The following is a 20856-nucleotide window of genomic DNA, read 5'->3' on the forward strand; positions in this document are numbered from 1 at the left end:
ATATTTTGGGTTCAGTTCCCAAGCATGACAATAAAACAAATATTGTAATAAAGCCATCAAATGAATTTTTTAGTTACCCAGTATATCCGAAAGTTATGTTGACGCTATACCATAGTCTATCAAGTGTGTAATAGCATTGGATTTAAAAATACAACATTTTTATTAGAAACACTTTATTGCTAAAAATTTTATTACGTGAGCTTTCAGCAAGTCATAATCACTGATCATAGATTATAACAAATATAATAATAATGAAAATGCTTAAATACTGCAAGAATTACGTGAATGTGAGACAGAGACATGAGATAAGCAAATGCTGCTAGAAAAATGTTACCTATAGGTTTGCTTGGTGCAGGGTTGCCGCAAACCCTCAGTCTGTGAAAATATTCAGTGTCAATAAAGCACAGTGAAACAAAGCATAGCAAAACAAGGTATACCTGTTATTTCCTTTTTAAAGGAGAGTGGAATTAGGACAGAATTTAAGCTGATACATGGTAGTTGTGGGCTGCTTTCCCTAATTTTTTATGAGGTTTTTCATGTGATTTTAAAGTTCACATGGCTGACACTGACTCACACATTTTGGTCAGAGTCAACCTTGGCCCCAGCAATACTGCAGGCTCAGCGAAAGTAATGTGTTCCTCCGCTTCTTTCTGTGTTTCAGGTCCATAATTGAAGTTAAAAGGCAGATTCAGGGGGCGCCTGGGTGGCTCAGTGGGTTTGGCCTCTATTTTCGGCTCAGGTCATGATCTCAGGGTCCTGGGATCGAGACCTGCATTGGGCTCTCTGCTTGGTGGGGAGCCTGCTTCCTCTTCTCTCTCTGTGCCTGCCTCTCTGCCCATTTGTGATTTCCCCCCCTGTCAAATAAATAAATAAATAAAGTCTTAAAAAAAAAAAAAAAGGCAGATTCAGATAGAAAACCAAATTTAAAATTCTAAGACATAACCTATGGTTGCCAGAGAGTGCAGATATGTGCTGGGCTTATAGAACATTCGTTTTCTTTTAGAAAACTCATTTCAGTAGCTTTTACTATGTAAACCAGTCACTTACAGATGCCAACCGACACCTGCTAACTATTCCCTTTGCTTCCAGTCTTGTCTCCTTCTATCTGCCTACACACAGCTGTCTGAATAGTATTTCTACATCACATATCTAGATATGTTTCTCCACTGCTTGTCTTTTAATGGCTCAGATAGCCTGTAGAGAACAAATCTAAATTTCTTAGTGTGCATATGAGACCCGCACAACTTGGTCATGACTCACCTGTTCATCCTAATCAGCTTTTGAATTTTCCTTCCCCTCTGCTCCTCCTTTCATACCCACACCCTGAACGAAAGCTCTCCTGACCCACACATCCGTTCCTGAGCAGCCACGATGAGAGCTGCCCTTTGCGTAAGACACCTTAGGTGGCAGGCACCCTCTCATCTGTGCCATTGCTTCTTAATACTCATGACACCTGTGAAGTGGGCATTACCATCTCCATTTTATCAGTGAGGCCTCAGAGATGAAGAACGTTAAAACCATTTCACAAATTGACACCATTAGTAAGCTAGGATTCTAACCCAGGAAATGCCACCTTTATGCATTGTAGCACCCCCCCACCCCCGCTTCTTCAAAGGGAACATTTGCTGATTCTTCAAGATTCTTTTAGAATATTACTTTTCCTATGGAACCCTCTGTTTCTGTACCGTCTTCCCCAGTAACATGCTCTGCAATAGTTTGTAAGTGCTATTTTGTGATGTAATTATTTAGATTTCTCACTAGATGGGGAAGTCCTTTGGGAAGTATCCATGTCCGGTATCCAGAACAGAGCGGTGTGTGGGACAGGCAGTTATATTTTTGTGGTCAAACTGCCAGGCTACAAAAGCAACCACTGTAATGAAGTCAGTTTTTGTGTCTTAATAAGACTTACTCTTTTGGGGCGCCTGGGTGGCTCAGTGGGTTAAAGCCTCTGCCTTCAGCTCAGGTCATGATCTCAGGGTCCTGGGACCCAGCCCCGCATTGGGCTCTCTGCTCAGCAGAAGCCTGCTTTCCTTCCTCTCTTTCTGTCTGCCTCCCTGCCTTCTTGTGATCTCTGTCTGTCAAATAAATAAATAAATCTTTTAAAAAAAAAAGACTTACTATTTCACTGTTACTGAGAAAAATTATGCAAATTTTATTTGTTTTTTGGTTTGTTTTTGAGAGGAATATGCGTGTGCTTGTGAGTGCGGGGCATGGGTAGAGGGAAAGGGAGAGAAAGAATCTTAAGTAGGCTTCATACCCAGCCTGGAGCCTGATGGGGGGCTCAGATTTACCCTGAAATCATGATCAAGAGTCAGATGCCTGACCAACTGAGTCATCCAGGCCCCCCCAAAATTATGCTGTTCCCATGTTATGTTAAATGCTGTTGTTGTATATAGAAATGGCTTGCGTTTCAATGACATTTTTTAGCATAAACACTTGTTATGTGTCTTCTAGGCAGAAGAGGAATTTCAGAAAGCACAGAAAGTATTTGAGGAGTTTAACGTTGACTTACAAGAAGAGTTACCATCATTATGGTCAAGGTAATGTTGCATCTATACAGGGGGTCCACATCCCTTTTAAAAAATCAAGAACAGGGAAATCCCTTCTCTTGTCTTTATTGCTTGGGATGCTAAAGGTCATCCAATAGAAGTGTTCTATTTTTGTAATTTTAGGCAATAGCTATTTGCCACATATGGTAGGCTGTTGAACACTTGGACTATGGCTAGTATGGTGGAAGAACTGCATTTTACATTTATTTTGTTTTGATTCGTTTAAATTTAAATAACAACGTGAGGCTAGCAGCTATTCTATTGACCGCAAAGTTTTAGACCTAGATCTATTTCTCAAATGGGGCCCCAGATCTCAATTCGAGGCATGTGGAGAACAGCCCTTAACTTTGAAATTTACAAGGATACATTTTAGCTCTTGGCAGGATTCCATTTATTCCGAGAGGTCATCTGGTCTTTCAATGTTGATGTCAAACCTCTGCTTTCAGTTCTGACCTTTTAACCTGAACTTCATTCCTGTTTGAAGGGCTAAATATTCTTTTTATTATGGGTACTCTTCATTTCCTGTGGCATTAAGTGCATTGTCCATCCTTTGTCTTCTTTTTCCCACTCAGTGGTAGAACCAAGAAATTGTTGGATAAAGTGGGTCCAACCCACTTTACTCTCTCTGTGGGTAATGATAGTGGTCTTGTCCTCACATTTGTGTCTTTGACCTCATCCTGTCCACCTTGTCATTCAGAAGCTCTACCTTGACCAATCTTTGTGGTCTGCTGAGGAGCCTACTGTGTGTGCCCAAAGAGGATTTTGAGGAGCCTGAACATATAAAACCTCTAGGGATACAGATGAAGCAAATACCTATTCATAATTTTAATTGAAGTAGTCATGCCTTTTTAAAATCACAAATTATATAAAATTATATATTTTTAAGAAATCTATTTTACGGGTGCCTGGGTGGCTCACTCTCTAAGCATCTGCCTTCTGCCTTCAGCTCAGGTCATGACCCCAGAGTCCTGGGATCGAGGCCCACATCAGGTTCCCTGCTCAGTAGGAAGCCTGCTTCTCTCTCTCCCTCTCTCTGTTAAATAAAATTGTTTAAGAAAAGAAATGTATTTGACACTCATATTTTAAGCAATACTAAGATCTTTATATCTGTCTTTGGCATCCATGTCTTCGTCCTCATTAAGGACACTCATCAAGTCAGCTGGTAGTTCCCCAGAGCTTATTATCTTCCCCCACAGATATCCCATCCCAAACACAAGTTGTCATTTGCATACAATTTAAACAGTTACTCTGTTCATTCCCCCTCTAAAGGAATTTTTGTGGTCTCAAATGTAATTACTTACTCAATTGCTTTTTAAACTGATTTTGCAAGAGCTAAGGTACCACAATACTCAATACTTCCAATTATGAAATAATACTTCTGGGTAAATGGCCAAAATTGCCAGAACACAGTTATTATTTGCCTTAATATGTATTGGGTGTGTAACGAATTTCTTTTCCTAATGTTCTCTGTAAGAATTCAAAACCAGCAATGATTGATGCCATTGAGGTTTATGTATCTTCCCCAGATAGTATTTGGTCATTCAGTGTAAGAATCTGTCAGAGTATCTTGTAATATGAAAGACTTTGTAAGAACTTAAACACAATGGGAATATTTGAAGGATAAATTTGGAGCGAAATCTTTCCCCTCATCTGGCCAAATGCAATCTCAGTGTTTCGGTGCTTTATAATCCACTGACTTATTCCCACATTCAAGGCTCACTCCTTTGTATGTCGATCAGGTCCTGCCTTTTGATGAAAGCCTAGTTTAGGCCTTTTCAAAATTTTGGGGGGTTTTATTTAAATTCAGTTAATTAACATATAGTATATTATTAGTTTCAGAGGTAGAGTTCAGTGATTTCATCAGTTACATATAACACCCAGTGCTCATCACATCTCATGCCCGCTTTCATACTGATCACCCAGTAACCCCATTCCCCCACCCCTTCCCCTCCAGCAACCCGCAGTTTTCTAGAGTTGAGAGTCTCTTATGGTTTGTTTCCCTCTCATATTTTGTCTTATTTTATTTTTCCCTCCCTTACCCTTTGATCCTGTTTTGCTTCTTAAATTCTGCATATGTGGGAAATCGTTCTCTGATTTATTTCATTTAGCATAATACCCTCTAGCTCTATCCACATCATTGCAAATGGTAAAATTTCAGGGTATTTTGATGACTGAGTAATATTCCATCGTGTGTGTGTGTGTGTTACATCTTTATTCATTCATCTGTTGATGGACCTCTGGGTTCTTTCCATTGTTTGGCTATCGTGGACATTGCTGCTAGAAACATTGGGGTACCGGTGTCCCTTTGGATCACTATATTTGCATCTTTTGGATAAATACCATCTTTTACTGGGTTGTAGGGTAGCTCTATTTTTATCTTTTTGAGGACCCTCCACATCCTCACCAACACTTTTCTTTCCTGATTTGTTAATTTTATTTAGGCCTTTATATATATATTGTATTTTGTGTGTATTGTGTGTGTTTATGCATAGAAAAAGAGCTCATTTATTATTGAATACTGTCTATTTTCAGGTATCATTTTATGCACTTTGCATGCATAATCTCTAGTTATCACAATTACCTGTATACCCTCATCTTACAAATGAGGAGGCCAGGGATGATACTGGTTAAACACTTTGCCTGATACTGTAAGGTTTATAAATCCTAAAGCTGGCCCTTAAATAGACTTCTATGTTACCTCCTGTTAGTCCTGATGTCTGATGTAGGCCTTCTCCTTACAGTGAGACTGTATGCAGACTTTCAATAAATAACATTTATTTCATGTAATCATTTTATAAATACATATGTTTTATTCCCAGCCATATTACTCACCTTGAGATTGAAGTAGCACTTTATGTCTTCTATGCTTCCCTCCTGTGGTGAAATGAGTACTGACAGCAGCAGTATTTAAGGAATGTGCTGGAAGAGGGGCCTGCAGATGAGCCTGAGGGGAAATAATCACAGATGTAGGAGAAGACCCAGAAGAGTAGTACCTTAGAAAGCCAAGAATGGAGAGATTTTTACCAGTGAAGGAGTGCCAGGAGAATCACTTATAAAACAGAGGTCAGGGGCACCTGGGTGGCTCAGTGGGTTAAGCCTCTGCCTTTGGCTCAGGTCATGATCCCAGGGTCCTGAGATCAAGCCCCGCATCCCGCATCGGGCTCTCTGCTCAGCAGGGAGCCTGCTTCCTCCCTTTCTCTCTCTGTCTGCCTCTCTGCCTACTTGTGATCTCTGTCTGTCAAATAAATAAATAAAATCTTAAAAACAAAAACAAAACAAAAAAAATGGAGGTCAAGCAGCGGAGAGGAAGAGTGTATTGCTTCCATGGAAGCAAAGGGAATTTTCCAGATAGGTTCCAGCTGAGGCCGGGGTCACAAGCCTGACTGCAGGTGCTGGAGAGACCGTGGTTGGTGAAGTAGGATCTTGACTAAAATGGACCTGAGGAGTCGTGGCAGCAGATAGAGGGGAGTTGAGAGGGCAAGGGAAGCCTTTTAAAATAGCCGTTACTGTTTTGAGACTTGACGGTGGCAGCGGCACATAGGGGATGATGGAGGACTGAGGATTTCTGGAGCAAGTGGAGGGTGAGGGATAAAGACCAGGTGTTGGGGGAGCTCAGCCACCCAGTGGGCCCCCAGCGTTGAGAGGCCTACACTTGATAAAGCCAGATGCTGAGCCTGAGGGGGCAGCAGCCTGGAAGAAAAGGCTAAAGATTAAAGATTAAAAATAAATTAGCAAGTGGAACAGAAGTGAATGAATCAAGGATCTTGTGGTCCTGGAAGTGAGAGTAGGGAGTGTTCTCATTTCCGTTTGAGTGATGGCAATATCCAGAGCTCACAAAGTCAGTGAGCCAGGGGTTTCTTATTTGCATGGAGAGTCCTATTGTGGGGATCTGCTGTGTTTGTGTTAGGACCCAGGGGAGGGGAGAGAGGGAGGTCCTGAGACACATGCTGTGGGTGCTGTGAACAGGGTGGGGCCTGGGAGGTTGGGAGATTTCTTCCTTCTTCCAGTCCACCCCTCTAGTAAGTGTGGGACGGCAGAGGATGCTTCCTCCATTGCAGGGGGCTCAGCGGGAAATAGTGACCCACCCTGACCTATGCAGACTTCCTTTAGGGCATTGCCAGGGGAGTAACCTGGCTTGCGCCCCTTGGTGGTGATAGCTCAGCTCTTAATCCTTTCCACTGTTTCCAAGGACAAAGCACTGTCTTAATAAAGGATTGGAGGTCGTCTTGACGGCTAACCAGGTAGGGTCTGAGGATGCCTCAGAGGAGTCCTTCAGGGAAATAGGAAAGTCTCAGAGCCCCGTGTTTATGAAGACCTTGTGAAGTGAAACCTCACTGTACTCACAGCCTGCTGCTGTTGGTGGATATACGCCTCCTGCTGGTGACATCAGTTTTCTACAAGCTAAGGTAGCCATGTACTGTCAGGATATGCCCTTGCAGTGGGACGAATGCACACTAGTTCTTTCATTCATTTGTGGAATATTTATTGCATGCCAGCTCTGACCAGGTGCCTTATTAGTGCCTCTGGTAGTGAATGAATCAAACGCATTCCCTACTTTAAAAGAGTCTCTGATTTCTTAAATTGAAGAAAACCATTATCTGGTGAATTGCATCAAAGATATTCAACACTTTTTTTCTAAGTTAAATACATGCTAGTTGACTTAAGTTCTAAAATCATAAAAATATTAGAAAATTGATTGATATTTGTTTAGTCATTCTCAACAAGGTATTCCTGGCGCCACACCAATTATTTCCCTAAATAATACTTTCTTTTCTAGAGAGAGAGAATGAGAGTAGGGGTGACAGGGAGGGACAGAGGGAGAGGGAGAATCTCAAGCAGACTCCCCAGTGAGCATGGAGCCAGACGCAGGGCTCGATCTCACCGCCCTGAGATCATGACCTGAGCTGAAATCAAGAGTTGAACGCTTAACCCACTGAACCACCCAGGTGCCATGATAATAATTGATACAAACTATATATCAGATATTGATATAAACTATATATCAGAAAATAAAATTTAAAGACAGAAGAATGGGAACTCTTGTTTTTGCTAAATGTGTCCAAGGATCAATATGTTTAATAGTAATTCCCTTACAAATAAACAAGAAAAAAACAAGCACGAAGAAATAAACACAGTATATGAATAGATGACTCGCAAAAGAAGCAAAACAAATGGCTAATAAATAAGTGAAAAATGTATCAACTTTAATTAAGGGAATATAAATGTAAAAGTCAGCAAGGTATTAACTCTCACCTATCAAATTTACAACTGTTTTGTATAACCTCATGCTGAGAGCTGAGGGTGTCAAAGAATCCAGCCTGGGTGGGAACAGCTTGGCACTAGTCATCAAAGCTTCTATGGTGTCTGCCTATCACACAGCACTTATATCCAAGAAACTTACCCTAAGGAAAGAGTAGAGCTGTGCACCAAGTCTTAATTCATAGATCTTCATTAGGGTTTTATTTTGAAAATAAAAACAGTCCTCACCAGTGAAGGTCAACTACACTCTACACAACCCCTCCATCTGCACTCCCCTTCTGCACCCCTGGTCTATAACCCCTGTCCATCTGTACTTCCCTGGCCGTCTACACTCCCCATGCATCTACACCTGCATCCATCTCTGCCCCCCAATCATACCCTGTCTATCTACACCCCATCCACCTACACCCCCCATCCGTCTATACCCTCCCATTCACACATCTTCTCTTGCCTTCTATTTAAATCTGACCCTTTTTCAGGGCAGCCCAAGTCTATCTTCTCAAGCAGATATTCGCAGCTGACACAAGGCTGTTAATTCCCCTGTCTTCTCAGTGCCCTTAGCTGTTTCTGTGCAAATCTACTCGTTTTTGATATTTCATTGTAGGTGACCTTTTGTGGTAACGTTCACATTCACAAGCTGTCTTGGAGTCTGCTTCTTTGACTCACCAGAATGACAGAGCGCGTGTTCAGTAATCTGCGCTCAGGTCCTCCTTTACCTGGACTGTCATTCTCAGAGCCCCTGGAGCCCACCACTAGGCATGAACCTAGAGTGAATCAGCCCTTTGTTGAGTAATCGAATGAGGGGGAATGTATGAGGAATGACTGTTGATGGGAGTCCCAGAGAAGTGGTGCACTAGGAAGACTTGCCTGCCAACAGAAGAGTGAGCCAGTCCCTCTGCGGTGTTGTCCCAGGACTTGCCATCTCGCCTCCCATCCAGCTGCTGCTGTAGTCAGTTTCCTTCACTGCAGGTCCTTTCCGTGCCCCTGCCTTAGACACGGCTAGAGGCTGCAAGCAAGCATGGCCGGCAAGCGATCTGGAAGATCCTTGGCCTCAGAGCATAGGTCTGCCTGCTTCGTTGGGCTCTTATCTCCTAGGCTGCTGGTCTGACCCTCCCAGGTAGTTACTAGTTCCCTGAACATCCTGTGCCAGGATTTTATTTATTAATATATGTATGTGTACCTATCTGTCTGTCTATACGTCCCATCTATCTATCTACAGATACATACATAGAGACACATACACATACACACAATGGATATTACTCAGTCATAAGAAAGGAGGTTATGCCATTTGGGAGTAACTACTAGGGTATCCCTTCAGGGTATCATGCTGAGTGAAATAAACCAGACAGAGAAGGACATATGTCCTGCTTAATCATAATGTTCAATACCTACAGTGACCATGCATCCCTGAATTCACCTATTTTTTCATTTTGTTGTGAAATAATACATAAAATGACCTACGTGTTTGTGTGTGTATATGTAGCCTACCTCTAAGCATTGCCGGGTGATGGACACTGGGATTGCTTTCCTATCTTGGCAGCTGTGAAGAACGCTGCCATGAAGAAGGCAGTGCCTGCATCTCAGCAAGATCCTGTTTTCATTTCCTTCAGAAATGGACCCAGCACTGGGATTGCTGGATCCAGGGGTAGTTCTGTTCTTAACTTTTTGAGGACTTTTCCACACTGGCTACACCCACTTACAATCCCACCAACAAGGCACGTGGAGTCCTTTTTCTCCACATCCTTGCCAATACTTGTTCCCTCTTTTTGATGACAGCCCTTCTGACAGGTGTCATAAACTGCATTGTATCACTTATATGTGGAATCTGAATCAAAAAGGCAAACTCACAGAAACAGAAAGTGGAAAAGTGAAGGTGGGGGAAATACGGAGAGCTTGGTTAAAAGGTTACCCAGAGCTATAGAACACTATATTATATAATTGAAATTTGCCGAGAGTAGAAATGTTCACACACAAGATAAATGCATAAGGTGTTATCTGTGTTAATTAACTTGATGTGTGGAACCCCTCACAATTATATATCAGGTCATCACAATGCACACTTTAGATGTCTTACCATTTTATTTATCAGTTAAACCTCAGTAAATGAAAAAAATGAAAGAAACCCAAACAAACTAGTCTTAAAAGGTTAAAAAGAAAAATAAATAAATAAATAAGTGAAACATGGTAGGAATTTAAGGTATAGGTTAACCCAAAGAATAAGTAATTTTACTAATGGGATGCATATAGTGCTTACCTAGTATTTCATCTCTGAATCTCGATTTTTATCTTTTATTTTGTTAAAATTCTAAACCACCTGATTTCATCAGAAACCACAGAAATAATGATACTCATGCTTAAGCAGAATTTCTTGACTAACAGTGCATGCTTTTCTATTGGTTTTCCTCCTTTTGGGTCCAAATACAGGTTCTCCACTGATTAATTGCAAGAGCCTAGACAGTGAATCTGTCGGTGCCTCAGTAAACCAGACAGTATACTGAGGCTCACTGTCTTGGGGGTGGTTACAGGAATGAAGTGAGGGAATATGTAAAATGTTTCGATGGCTGTTCTTTCTGTCGCCTTTAATGATGATGGAACATTCGTCCATCCAGCTTATTGGAATCCTGCTTACCAAAAGGCACAGAGAAATGGGAAGCACCCTTTTCTCTATCCGTTCATGTCATTACTTAAAGATTTTATTCATTTATTTGAGAGAAAGGAAGACAGACACCATGAGCCAGGGAGGGGCAGAAAGACAGATAGGGAGAGAATCTCAAGCTGACTCCATGTTGAGAGCAAAGCCCCATGTGGGGCTTGATCCCATGACCCTGAGATCATAACCTGAGCAAAAATTAAGGGTTGGATGCTTAACTGTCATTGTCAGTGTCCTCCAGGTACCCCTCATGTCATTGTTTAAATAAGAGGGTTCCTAAAGAAGAGGGGTCCTCAGGGCACCCTAAGTTTATCCTCTCAAGTAGATGTTCATGCATCTGATGTTACAGGAACATTCTTACTCCCCCAAAATAAATATTCCTTTTTTTTAAAAAATGATTTTATTTATTTATTTGAGAAAGAGCGCATGAGAGAGAGATAGAGCATGAGCATGGGGGCAGAGGTAGAGGGGAAGGAAGAAGCAGGCTCTGTACTAGGCAGGGAGCCCGATGTGGGACTCCATCACAGGACCCTGGGATCATGACCTGGGCTGAAGGCAGACGCTTAACCACCTGAACCACCCAGGCACCCCCCAAATAAGTATTCTAATTACAGTCCCCTTCTCCCCCCCGAGTATATGTTTATTCCATATATCTGCCTTATCTAATGTTTCTGGCATCTAAGTCCTTACTTGGGATTTGGAATCTAGTAAACCAGTCAGGATTCTGGAGTTATTTTTGAGAATGTTACTGAAACGAGAACATGAGTTAAAGTAGTAATTTACTAGATGGATTCAGAAGAGTTGGATTAATAGAGTCAAAAGGGTCCTCACTGAGAGCAAAGGGAGCCCATACAGGAGGTGCCAGGCTGAATCCGCAAGTGCTAACTATTAGAGACCTAAGACTGTCCTGTCCCGGAACACCTCCACTCCATGGATTTGCTTCACAAATGTGTGAGATATTGGTATTGGACATCTTGTGTTTCTTTTTGTTCAGTGAAAGCACACTCTTACTTTGAGGAATTACAATGAACTGGTAGGTTTTCTGTTTTCTCCACTAAACATATTTCAGAATCCAAATACATGGTACCAAAACGAGACCACGCATAGGGTATAAAAATGAAAGGTAAACTTCTCTATCTCCAGCCCTTTACACGACACACATCTAAAATACAAACAGATTCTAAGGGCTGCGCTTCCCAAAAGCATTCTCCCTGCACTAGCAGCCTCAGTGTCCATGAGAACTTGGTAGAAATGCAAATCCTCCGTCCCCGCCTGGGACCTGCTGAATCAGAAACACACCTCCAGCTGTGCTGCACAGGTGAGAGCCATGGTCCCCAGGCGTCAGCCGCTTTAGGAGAGGTTCTGCTCCAAGCCAGAAGATTTGGTCTGGTGTTAGTCAACATCATAGGAAGAAAACATCAGAGGAAGGAATGCATTTATTTAAGATTTTATCACCTTTAAAATTACAGTTCTGCTGACTGATCTTTCCCTGCCCCTTTCTCCCCTCTGTGTCTCCACATGGTAGACGGGTCGGGTTTTACGTCAACACTTTCAAAAATGTTTCCAGCCTGGAGGCCAAGTTTCATAAGGAAATTGCAGTGGTGAGTAGTGATGATTATTTTTACTTGTGGAATAGAAAATGAACTTTTTTTTTTTCTCTGAAAGTGCATGAAATGGGGCAGCAGCATCATCTGCGTGTGTGTTTTCATGGTGTGTTAAATGGTGTTGCTCTGATGTTGTGTAGTGACCACATTGATCTCTTTTGTCCAGATTTTATCTCTGGGTGTGCAGACAGGCTCCCAGGAATCACAGCCTGTGTCTGTTTTTCTTCTGAGATGCTTTTTCTCTGTGTCCCAGACTCACGGTCTTGTTTTGCTTTGTTCTCAGTCAGCTTTGAAAGTTGGTGTTCAAGCAGTACTTCTTAGGCTGAGGAGGAATCGGTATCTGAATGTTCAGACAATCAGCCCTTCTGTCATCTGCTGAAGTCTGAGTTCAGCAGGGTAGTTGTATGACTTTATCTCCAGTAGAGTCAGTGGGAGCAATAAGTTTTCGTTTTCTGTTTTGTCCTCTGATTAATGGATATATTTTGTTTTTTTAAAGGTTTATTTGTGTTTGTGGCCTTTCACTTTTGACATGAATTTTAAATTGCCCATTTGCAGAATTTAAGTTGTTCGGAGACCATCCATAGTACGTAAGATTCTCAGTAGACAGTTCCTTTCTTGGAGCAGTAGCCTGAATTGACCTCAGAATGACTAAATGGCTAATAGACAAATGGTCTCTGTCCCTCTAGCTTTGCCACAAATTGTATGAAGTGATGACGAAGCTGGGTGACCAGCATGCTGATAAGGCCTTCACCATTCAAGGAGCTCCCAGGTAGGCTGTCTTCATCCGAGCCAAGTTGTGTCTGTTCATTAAAACAATGCTTGTTGCAATTTCTGTAGTCTGCACAAGCCTATGCTATTTTACTCATTCTAGAAAAATCTAAACCTAAGGAGACTTTCCACATTGAGGCTGACAGCAGCCTCGTTCTGGGCTTGTATGTTGACCTTTAGTTTTCAGATTTACTCAGGGTGGGTGTTTGTCGTGGTCACAATAGATTTGTCCATCTTCCAGGAGTCCCATCACCAGTTGTGTAAATTTTTAACATATAATTTCTAGTCATGCACTTGTTAACTTTCTTTGGAGAAGAAAGGAATTCCCCAAACACACGACACTGAGATCTTATACTTATTATTGGTGCTGGCATCTTTAATGGCCCATTTTGGGAGAGGAGAGGGCGTAGGTGAGACCGCACCACCATCCTGCCTCGTAACTTTACCTTTCCAACACTGCATTGTTTTGATTCTTTTGCACATTGTTTTGTGGTATCAAAGGCCCAGCTATTCGCAACCAGATCATCTACCTTTCTAGGACCTGGCTTCTCACCGGCTTTCTCCTGTGATTTTGGAATTCCTTTAACCCATCCTTCTCAGGCATTATGTACTCAAGGAATGTGGGCTAATGGTCCTTGGGCTGGAAGTAAGAAGATCCCAGCTTTCCAGTTTCTGACTATACAGTTAACTTACTTTGCCTTCCTTAAGTGCGTCCAATTAATTCTCTGGTTAAAGATCTCTCTTTCTATCTCTTTTTTTTTTTTAAACCAGCAGAAAAAAAAAGATGTTATTGAACTAAATGGTTTGTAAGGTAATATTTGCATTTTTAATGTCAATCAACATAAATACTCATACACACATTTATAAAAACACACACTCCTGCACAGGTGGCTCCATCACCATATGTTCAGACCTCTCTGGAGAGAGCTGATTTTCTTCTTTGATGTTCTTTGTATTATCCATCCTCATCAAAGTCTCTGTTACAGAGCTATATGATACAAGCATTTAGTATCTCTTATTTTTCTAAGGGAAAGGACATTCCCTAAAAGAATATATGAAAGGCCCACTGCTTCCTCTATAGTATTTCAATATGAACTTGGAACAAAGACAAAGTTGTAATAAGAATGTCAAAATGACATCGGGTATTTTAACAATGATGTACATGAAAAAATGAAGGGTTACTCCCTCCTAAAGACATGAGAAGGACAACTGTGTCTGAAAATCTCAATATTGCTGAATTAGATAAAATGAAGAGAAAATGGGGTCATGACCACTTAACAAATGTTCCTTTCATTTTTTTACATCATTCCTCTGCAGAATGAGGTGGTGAGTGAGCTCAGTGGTTGCCCTCTTGAGCATAGACTGGGGCCGTGCTTCCCGGCAGAGGCCATGGTTGCTGGTGCAGAGCCTCAATCATGTTGCTTATCCGTGTCCTCCGCAGGACCCACTCCCTTGAATATGTAGACCATGCTGTAGTGTGTGAGCTTATTTATTTTGGGGGTATAGACCCTCCTCCCTCAATCTGTAGACATTAGAAAGACTTAGAGAGTAGGATGTGTCCCCAGTGCCCTCCTGGTCATTGCATTTGAGCTGGTCGCAGGCATCTGGCCTGGTGCCAGGAACATGGTGGGTTCCCAGGAGACATTATTGACTCTCTGCCTTCACATAATTTGTTAGCACATGTTAGGTGTCTGAGCCAAGCCTTTGTTTTATAAGGTGTAGAAAGAGGAACAGCTAATGAATTTATTTCCAAATGTCATCAGAAAAGACTCCTATAAAATCTTATTTTTAAAGATTTTATTTATTTGTTTGAGAGAGAGAGCACACACAAGTCTGGGCAGGGGCAGAGGGAGAAGTGGACCCCCCACTGATCATGGAGCCCAATGTAGGACTTGATCCCAGGGCCCTGAGATCATGACCTGAGCCGAAGGCAGACGGTTAACCGACTGAGCCACCTGGGCGCCCCTGACTCCTATAAAATCTTAGCACTACCCTGAGGACACCTTTAACATCAGATTTATAATTTTCAGGGTAGATTTTTTATAGATTATGACGTAGCAAGATTTTCTTATAAACCAAAGGTGAGAGTAATTCAGCTAAGTCAGTTCACACTTGGAAAATTCTTGCAGAGGCTGTTTGGCACAATGGAAAGAACAGAGGGTTTGCCTTCCCAAGGCCTGAACTCAGACCTGTGAAATTGCTGAGTGACTTTAGGGGTTTTTAACCTCTCTGTGCCCCACTCTGCTACCTATAAAGTGGGGACATTGATGCATGGGTATTGCAGTGGTTAGAGATCATATGAATGAATAAGGTCTGGCACACAGACCATAGAAATAATGGTACCAGTTTCACCAACACTGTTAGTAACCACCACAACTAATTTAGAAGGGGGTTCCGTGACAGGCAGAACCAGATATTCTCAGGATTCCTCTGAGACGGAGGACCCTGGAAAGTCAGTGCCGTTCTCTAGGTTGCTCATCGCTGACTCTCGTGTGTTCATCTAGCGATTCTGGTCCTCTCCGCATCGCAAAGACACCATCACCGCCTGAGGAGGCCTCACCCATCCCGAGCCCGACAGCCAGTCCCAATCACACGCTGGCACCTGCGTCTCCTGCACCAGCCAGGCCTAGGTCACCTTCACAGGTAGGAAGAGGTGAAATATACTGGGGAGAATGCAAGAACTGGTGGTGAGGTGATCCTATCTGGGATAATCCCATAGTGCTGGGGCATTAAAAGGAGTTTCCTGTTGGGGAGACTTGGAGGCTGTGGGCATTGTGATGGTTGCTAAGGAATCAACCTCTCCAACGTGGATTCCTGTTTTCTCACATGCCCTGTGTTGGGGTGTGTTGAGACTTCTCTCCACAACCTCAGCTTCCCTAGGCTCACGTGCACTCCTCTTTTCCCACCTCTCACTCTCAGAAGGGCCCAATCAATATCACCTTCTCCCTGGACGTTCCCTCCTTCTAGCACTTTCGGTCACACTTGTAGAAACTCTGGCCAAGAAAGCTTCACAGCCTGGCTTATACGCCATTTTACATCTTCTGGTCTCACCCACAGTATGCGGCACATGAGTGGACATTCATCAAAGGTATCTGGAACAAGCAATCGAGAAAAACAGCGAGGGCTGGAAAAGGTCAACACAGAAAAACATTGCCACCCTTGTCTTCCCCACTTGGGGTGAAGGCAAAATTCCTACAGCAAGAGTTGAAGTTCAAGTCTTTGAAACTAAGGGAAGTGGTGAGAAGGTCCATGGAATAGATCTGTGAAGTCCTGACTTCTCAAAACACTCTAGTGGAACATGAAATGCATGTTCTCTGTGGGTGATCTCACGGCGTCCAGTGAAAAGCTTTCCTGCTTATAGTGTCAAAATTCTAATTTCTTGCTGAAATGAGGAATCCATTTTGGTTGACTTCATAAAGGGGGCAGTCCTAGTTTAACTTGAGAGGCGTAGGCACCTGGCCCTGGCCCTGCATGCAGCGCTGGCATCGAAGGGCAGGGGGTTGCACTCCCTGAGTGATTCTTGGGGGGCCCTTGCTTGTGGGTGCTCCCAGAGTCACGTAGGCAGACTGCATTCTCTACTCCCTCAGGTCCCTTTTTCCTCTGTGCATATCTAAATGTCAGTCAGTGCAGTATGTCTGCCCAGCACTGTTCAGGTGGCATTTCTACACAACTCAGATGCCGTCTTTGGCCGAATTAATTTGCTTGTGTCTCTCATGTTTTGTAGACAAGGAAGGGGCCTCCCGTCCCACCGCTGCCTAAAGTCACCCCAACAAAGGAACTCCAACAGGAGAACATCATCAGTTTCTTTGAGGACAACTTTGTCCCAGAAATCAGTGTGACGACACCTTCACAGGTAAGTGCCTGCTACAGAGCTGGGATGAGCACACAGGTACCAGGGCAGCAGGATCCTCGGGGACCATCTCTCAAGGTGCCAGATATCAGAGCCAGCAGCATCACACCAGGTTGGCCTTAATCACTTGGTATGTCTCAAGCATTCTCAAATGGGAGGCATACACACAGTTTTTGGAAATACTGAAAAGTGTAAAATGAAGAATTTTAACAATTACTTACATTATACCGCCCTCACCTAGACACTAATGCACTGTGGCGTGTTTTCCTTCATGCTTTGATTTCTAGGTGTGTACCGATTCCATACCACAACATCCAGATTATATTGTTAGGGATTCCTGACTTTTCTGCTTCAGCTTTTTGAACACTTTTTTCATGTCATAATATCGTCTCTTCCAAAGAAAATGTGGAAGCAGAGTATTCTCTCTGATGGATGGACCAGCCCGTGATTGTGATGACAGGTCATTTCTGATTTCCTGTTTCTTCACCAGCACTTCTATGAATGTCAGTATATGTTAATTCATGTTTACAACCTCAGTTATTTCTTTTACATTGCTTCTTGGTAGAGAATAGGAAAATGAAGTTAAAAGAGGTGAATATTTTCAAGCTGTTTGGCCTTCATAACAAGTAACTGTATCCATTTCCATGATTTGGCAAAGACACCTGGCTGCACCTGCTCCTGCTCCAGCTCCCTTGGTAGGCTGCAGACCCCTCTCTGCTAGCCACTTGGTTGTCCTGTTGCCTAGAATGATGATTCTTCACTTCCAGAGCTGTTCCTCATGCCATTGAAGCTATTTTTTAAAATTATTTTTTAGTTTTTTTATAAACATATAATGTATTATTAGCCCCAGGGGTACAGGTCTGTGAATCACCAGGTTTACACACTTCACAGCACTCACCATAGCACATACCCTCCCCAATGTCCATAACCTGAAGCTATTTTTTTAAGACTGAGAGTCCCCAGAAACATCCTGCCAATATTACTTACCTCTGGTGGTCTCAGAATCAGAAATAATCCCTACATTTTGCAAGAGTTGTGAGTGCAGTGCTGTAATTACTGAGTACATCCATAATAACACTGTGTATCACGTGCTAATTACAGTCACATCCTGTTGATAATAACAGGAATAATGTGCTAATCACAGAGAGCTCAGGAAATAAAAACTCAGAAGAAATGCAAATCAAAATGTGTCATTGTTTTTAAGGGCATTTATGAATAACGTGCAATAACTTTTAGCTATTGTTTTCCTTCAGTGTTTTGTAGGAGATGGTGAATTGGGTAAGGTAATGGGGCCTTGACTGTGATTTAGCAGCTCCTCTGAAGGGGGAGACTTGCACGTTGATGATCACATGGACAGATGATGTCTGTGGCTCCACAGATGCCTCCAGAGATAGAAGTCTCGGAGTCAGGTGATCTTATCTGGCACCAGCCATTGTGTGGACCCCAAACTCCAGTTTTCATTTCCAGCTTGTCCTCTCCCTTTGATTTGCTAGCAGCTCAGCTTCTTTCTCTTTCTTGCTACATCAGTTTCAGACTGAGATGTTTAAGGTCATCATATCCTTATCCTTGCTCAAGTTGCTTGCCCCTGCACCCTTAAATAGCATGCTCTCAATCCTAACCACTAACAGAACTTGCTCACCTAGAAGCCAGTGCCCTTGGCTGAAGACACCCCCACTTAGCACTGGAGGCAACGGAAGTCGAGGCAACATGGCATGTAGATGAGTTCTAAAGCAAAGCTGGGGGCTCAAGACAGTTCTTTCCTTTAAAATGTTTTGTTATTTGCAGTTGGCTGGCTCACTTAAGGGTCTTTGGTAAAAAAAAAAAAAAAAAAAAAAAAAAAGAAAGCACTTTTTAAAATCACAAATGCTAGAAGAGTCTCTGAAGTACTTCTATGAGTGTGAATGTTCGCAATACTGAGCAGCAGTCATGGGTAAAGTCAAGAGTCCTGGACAGAGGGAGAAGAGGCACCTGTCAAAGCAGAAAGGGTTTGGGCTGGGGCTGCCACAGGGACGCAGCTGGCTGGAGGACAGCCTGCCCCAGCCTGGCTGGTCTTGGTGCACTACTCCAAAGCCCTGGGGAGGGAAGGAAGATATCGCTTCCCACCCTCTGGACCTTTATAACATGCTTGCTGGTGTCCCCTCCAATGTGCTAGGTGATTTGGAAAGCACTAACCACCAGAGACCTTGCGGAGGTGCATTTTGGAGATTCAGGTTCATTTATGTTGTTTTTATTAGGAGGAGGGAGAAGGGGGTTTCTGTGGGTTTTTTTTTCCACATTTGAAGTGGCGTGGCTCCCGTGTGAACCATGTGAACCACAGTGTGTTACCAGAAGCAACTCCATTGACTAAGCAGCTGTTCATCTTAGGTCACCATCTCAAGAGAGGGCAGGGATTTATGTTTCAGTCCACTTTCTCCCCTAATGAGTGATACCATGTAGCTTTATTCAAAATTGCACAGATGTTGCCTTTCCCTGAAGCTTCTTGACTATTTCCTCAGTTCCTTATTCCTCTGTAGATATGCTCAGATATGTGTTCTTTCACCTCTTTTGGGTCACATGCAGCAGTTTCTGAGTCGGCAGACCCCGGGTGGGGGCCGAGAATCTGTATTCCTCACAAGAGATGCTGGCGCTGCTGGTCGTGGGATTAAACTGTGAGAACCACTGTTACAGGCCAGGATTTCCAAATGTGTGGCCATGAACAAAGTACCACAGTGAATGAACAGATCTCTTCCAGGGAAATATCAAGCTGAGTCAAGGGTATATCATGACTGACCACTTACAGCTGCTCCACTTAAAAATAGTGTGACTTGAAATACTCCGTATGTTGCCTGTTGGACGCACTCATACACGTGCATGCTTGTAACATCAGATATGTAGATCAGACTGTATGTCAAGCTACACATTCTAAGTGAATGGACAGTCTCATCAAGACTTTAATGTTTTTATTTTATTTTATTTTAATTTATTCATTTGGTGGGCAGCAAAGCAAGGTTTATTGAGTGACAGCAAAGTGATAGTACAAAGCTCCTGAACAAGGAGGGGGCCCTAGAGGGTTGCCCTTGGGACTATGCTGTTTCTAAACATGCACAGGCAAATGATGAAAAAGAATAAATAGGAATGCCAGGAGAAAATGAGATGCCAGTTGCATGGAAGCAGAGTATTGGAATTTAGCAAGCTGAGATGTATCCGAAAAGCTTTCCTCCCAGATACATGTATTTATAGTAATAGGGAGTCGACCCTTTCGCTTTTATGTTGATATTTTTACCAAGTTTATACGGCATTCTACATTGAACAGATAGGTCTGCATTCCCAGTTTGCTGTTTTTATCCTGAGCCCAGTGGGGAACTACAACGTTTGCATTAATCCCGCCCACAAGTTCCAGATGTGGTGACTGAGATATTCCTCAACATCTGACAGATTCGTATGTCCCATCCACCAAGCTTCATGGCAGTGACAGTCTCTCTTGAGTTTGTCTTGGGATTTGAAAGGAATGCATCAGACCTACAGAGCCCTCTATTGGCCTCAGACTTTAACTCTATCATAGAATCTTCTCTGGGAGATTTCCTTGCTTGGTAGTAGGGAGAGATCTGTGTGTCAACACAAAAGCGCTGACCTTGCTTCCCTGGTTCTGTTTACAAAAATGAAACTGCCAGGGGACAAACCCAGCCCTTTCTATTTTTCCCTCCCAAGAAACTAAATAGGAAGAGATGTGTGTGTGTGTGTGTGTGTGTGTGTGTGTGTGTGTGTGTGTTTCTTACGCTATTCTTTTAAAACAGCATTTTCTATCAAGTGTGTGTGTGTGTGTGTGTGTGTGTGTGTGTGTGTGTGTGTTTCTTACGCTATTCTTTTAAAACAGCATTTTCTATCAAGTCCCATAAGATGCTGTGAAAAGGGGTCCTGGTCATAGGGGGCTGGGAGGGGCTGCATCGCCTTTTGCTTTACATACTTTATGTTAGTGTGTCCAAGGCTCTGAGAAGTTCTGCAACAAAAGCCATGCTTGTTTAAATCAGAGTTTCTCTAACAGTCTTCCTTTCTTCCAAAGTACTACTTGTTCCAGGGAAATGGGCGTTTGCTGAAACACATTTAAGAAGTAAGATTTAGGGCGCCTGGGTGGCTCAGTGGGTTAAGCCGCTGCCTTCGGCTCAGGTCATGATCTCAGGGTCCTGGGATCGAGTC

At 42.8% G+C, this 20856-nt stretch overlaps 1 protein-coding gene across 2 annotated transcripts in view; it reads left to right on the forward strand.

Annotated features, from left to right (window-relative positions):
* Positions 1–20856, forward strand: part of LOC116569104 (amphiphysin) — a 241968-nt gene that overhangs the window by 151702 nt on the left and 69410 nt on the right. For both annotated transcript variants that reach the window (XM_032305109.1, XM_032305111.1), the window contains exons 7-11: positions 2455–2540; positions 11987–12062; positions 12752–12834; positions 15338–15476; positions 16558–16686. In XM_032305109.1, the coding sequence (XP_032161000.1) occupies positions 2455–2540; positions 11987–12062; positions 12752–12834; positions 15338–15476; positions 16558–16686 (513 nt within the window). The remainder of the gene's footprint in view (positions 1–2454; positions 2541–11986; positions 12063–12751; positions 12835–15337; positions 15477–16557; positions 16687–20856) is intronic.

The sequence above is a fragment of the Mustela erminea genome, chromosome 11 (assembly GCF_009829155.1).
Source record: "Mustela erminea isolate mMusErm1 chromosome 11, mMusErm1.Pri, whole genome shotgun sequence".
Lineage (NCBI taxonomy): Eukaryota > Metazoa > Chordata > Mammalia > Carnivora > Mustelidae > Mustela > Mustela erminea.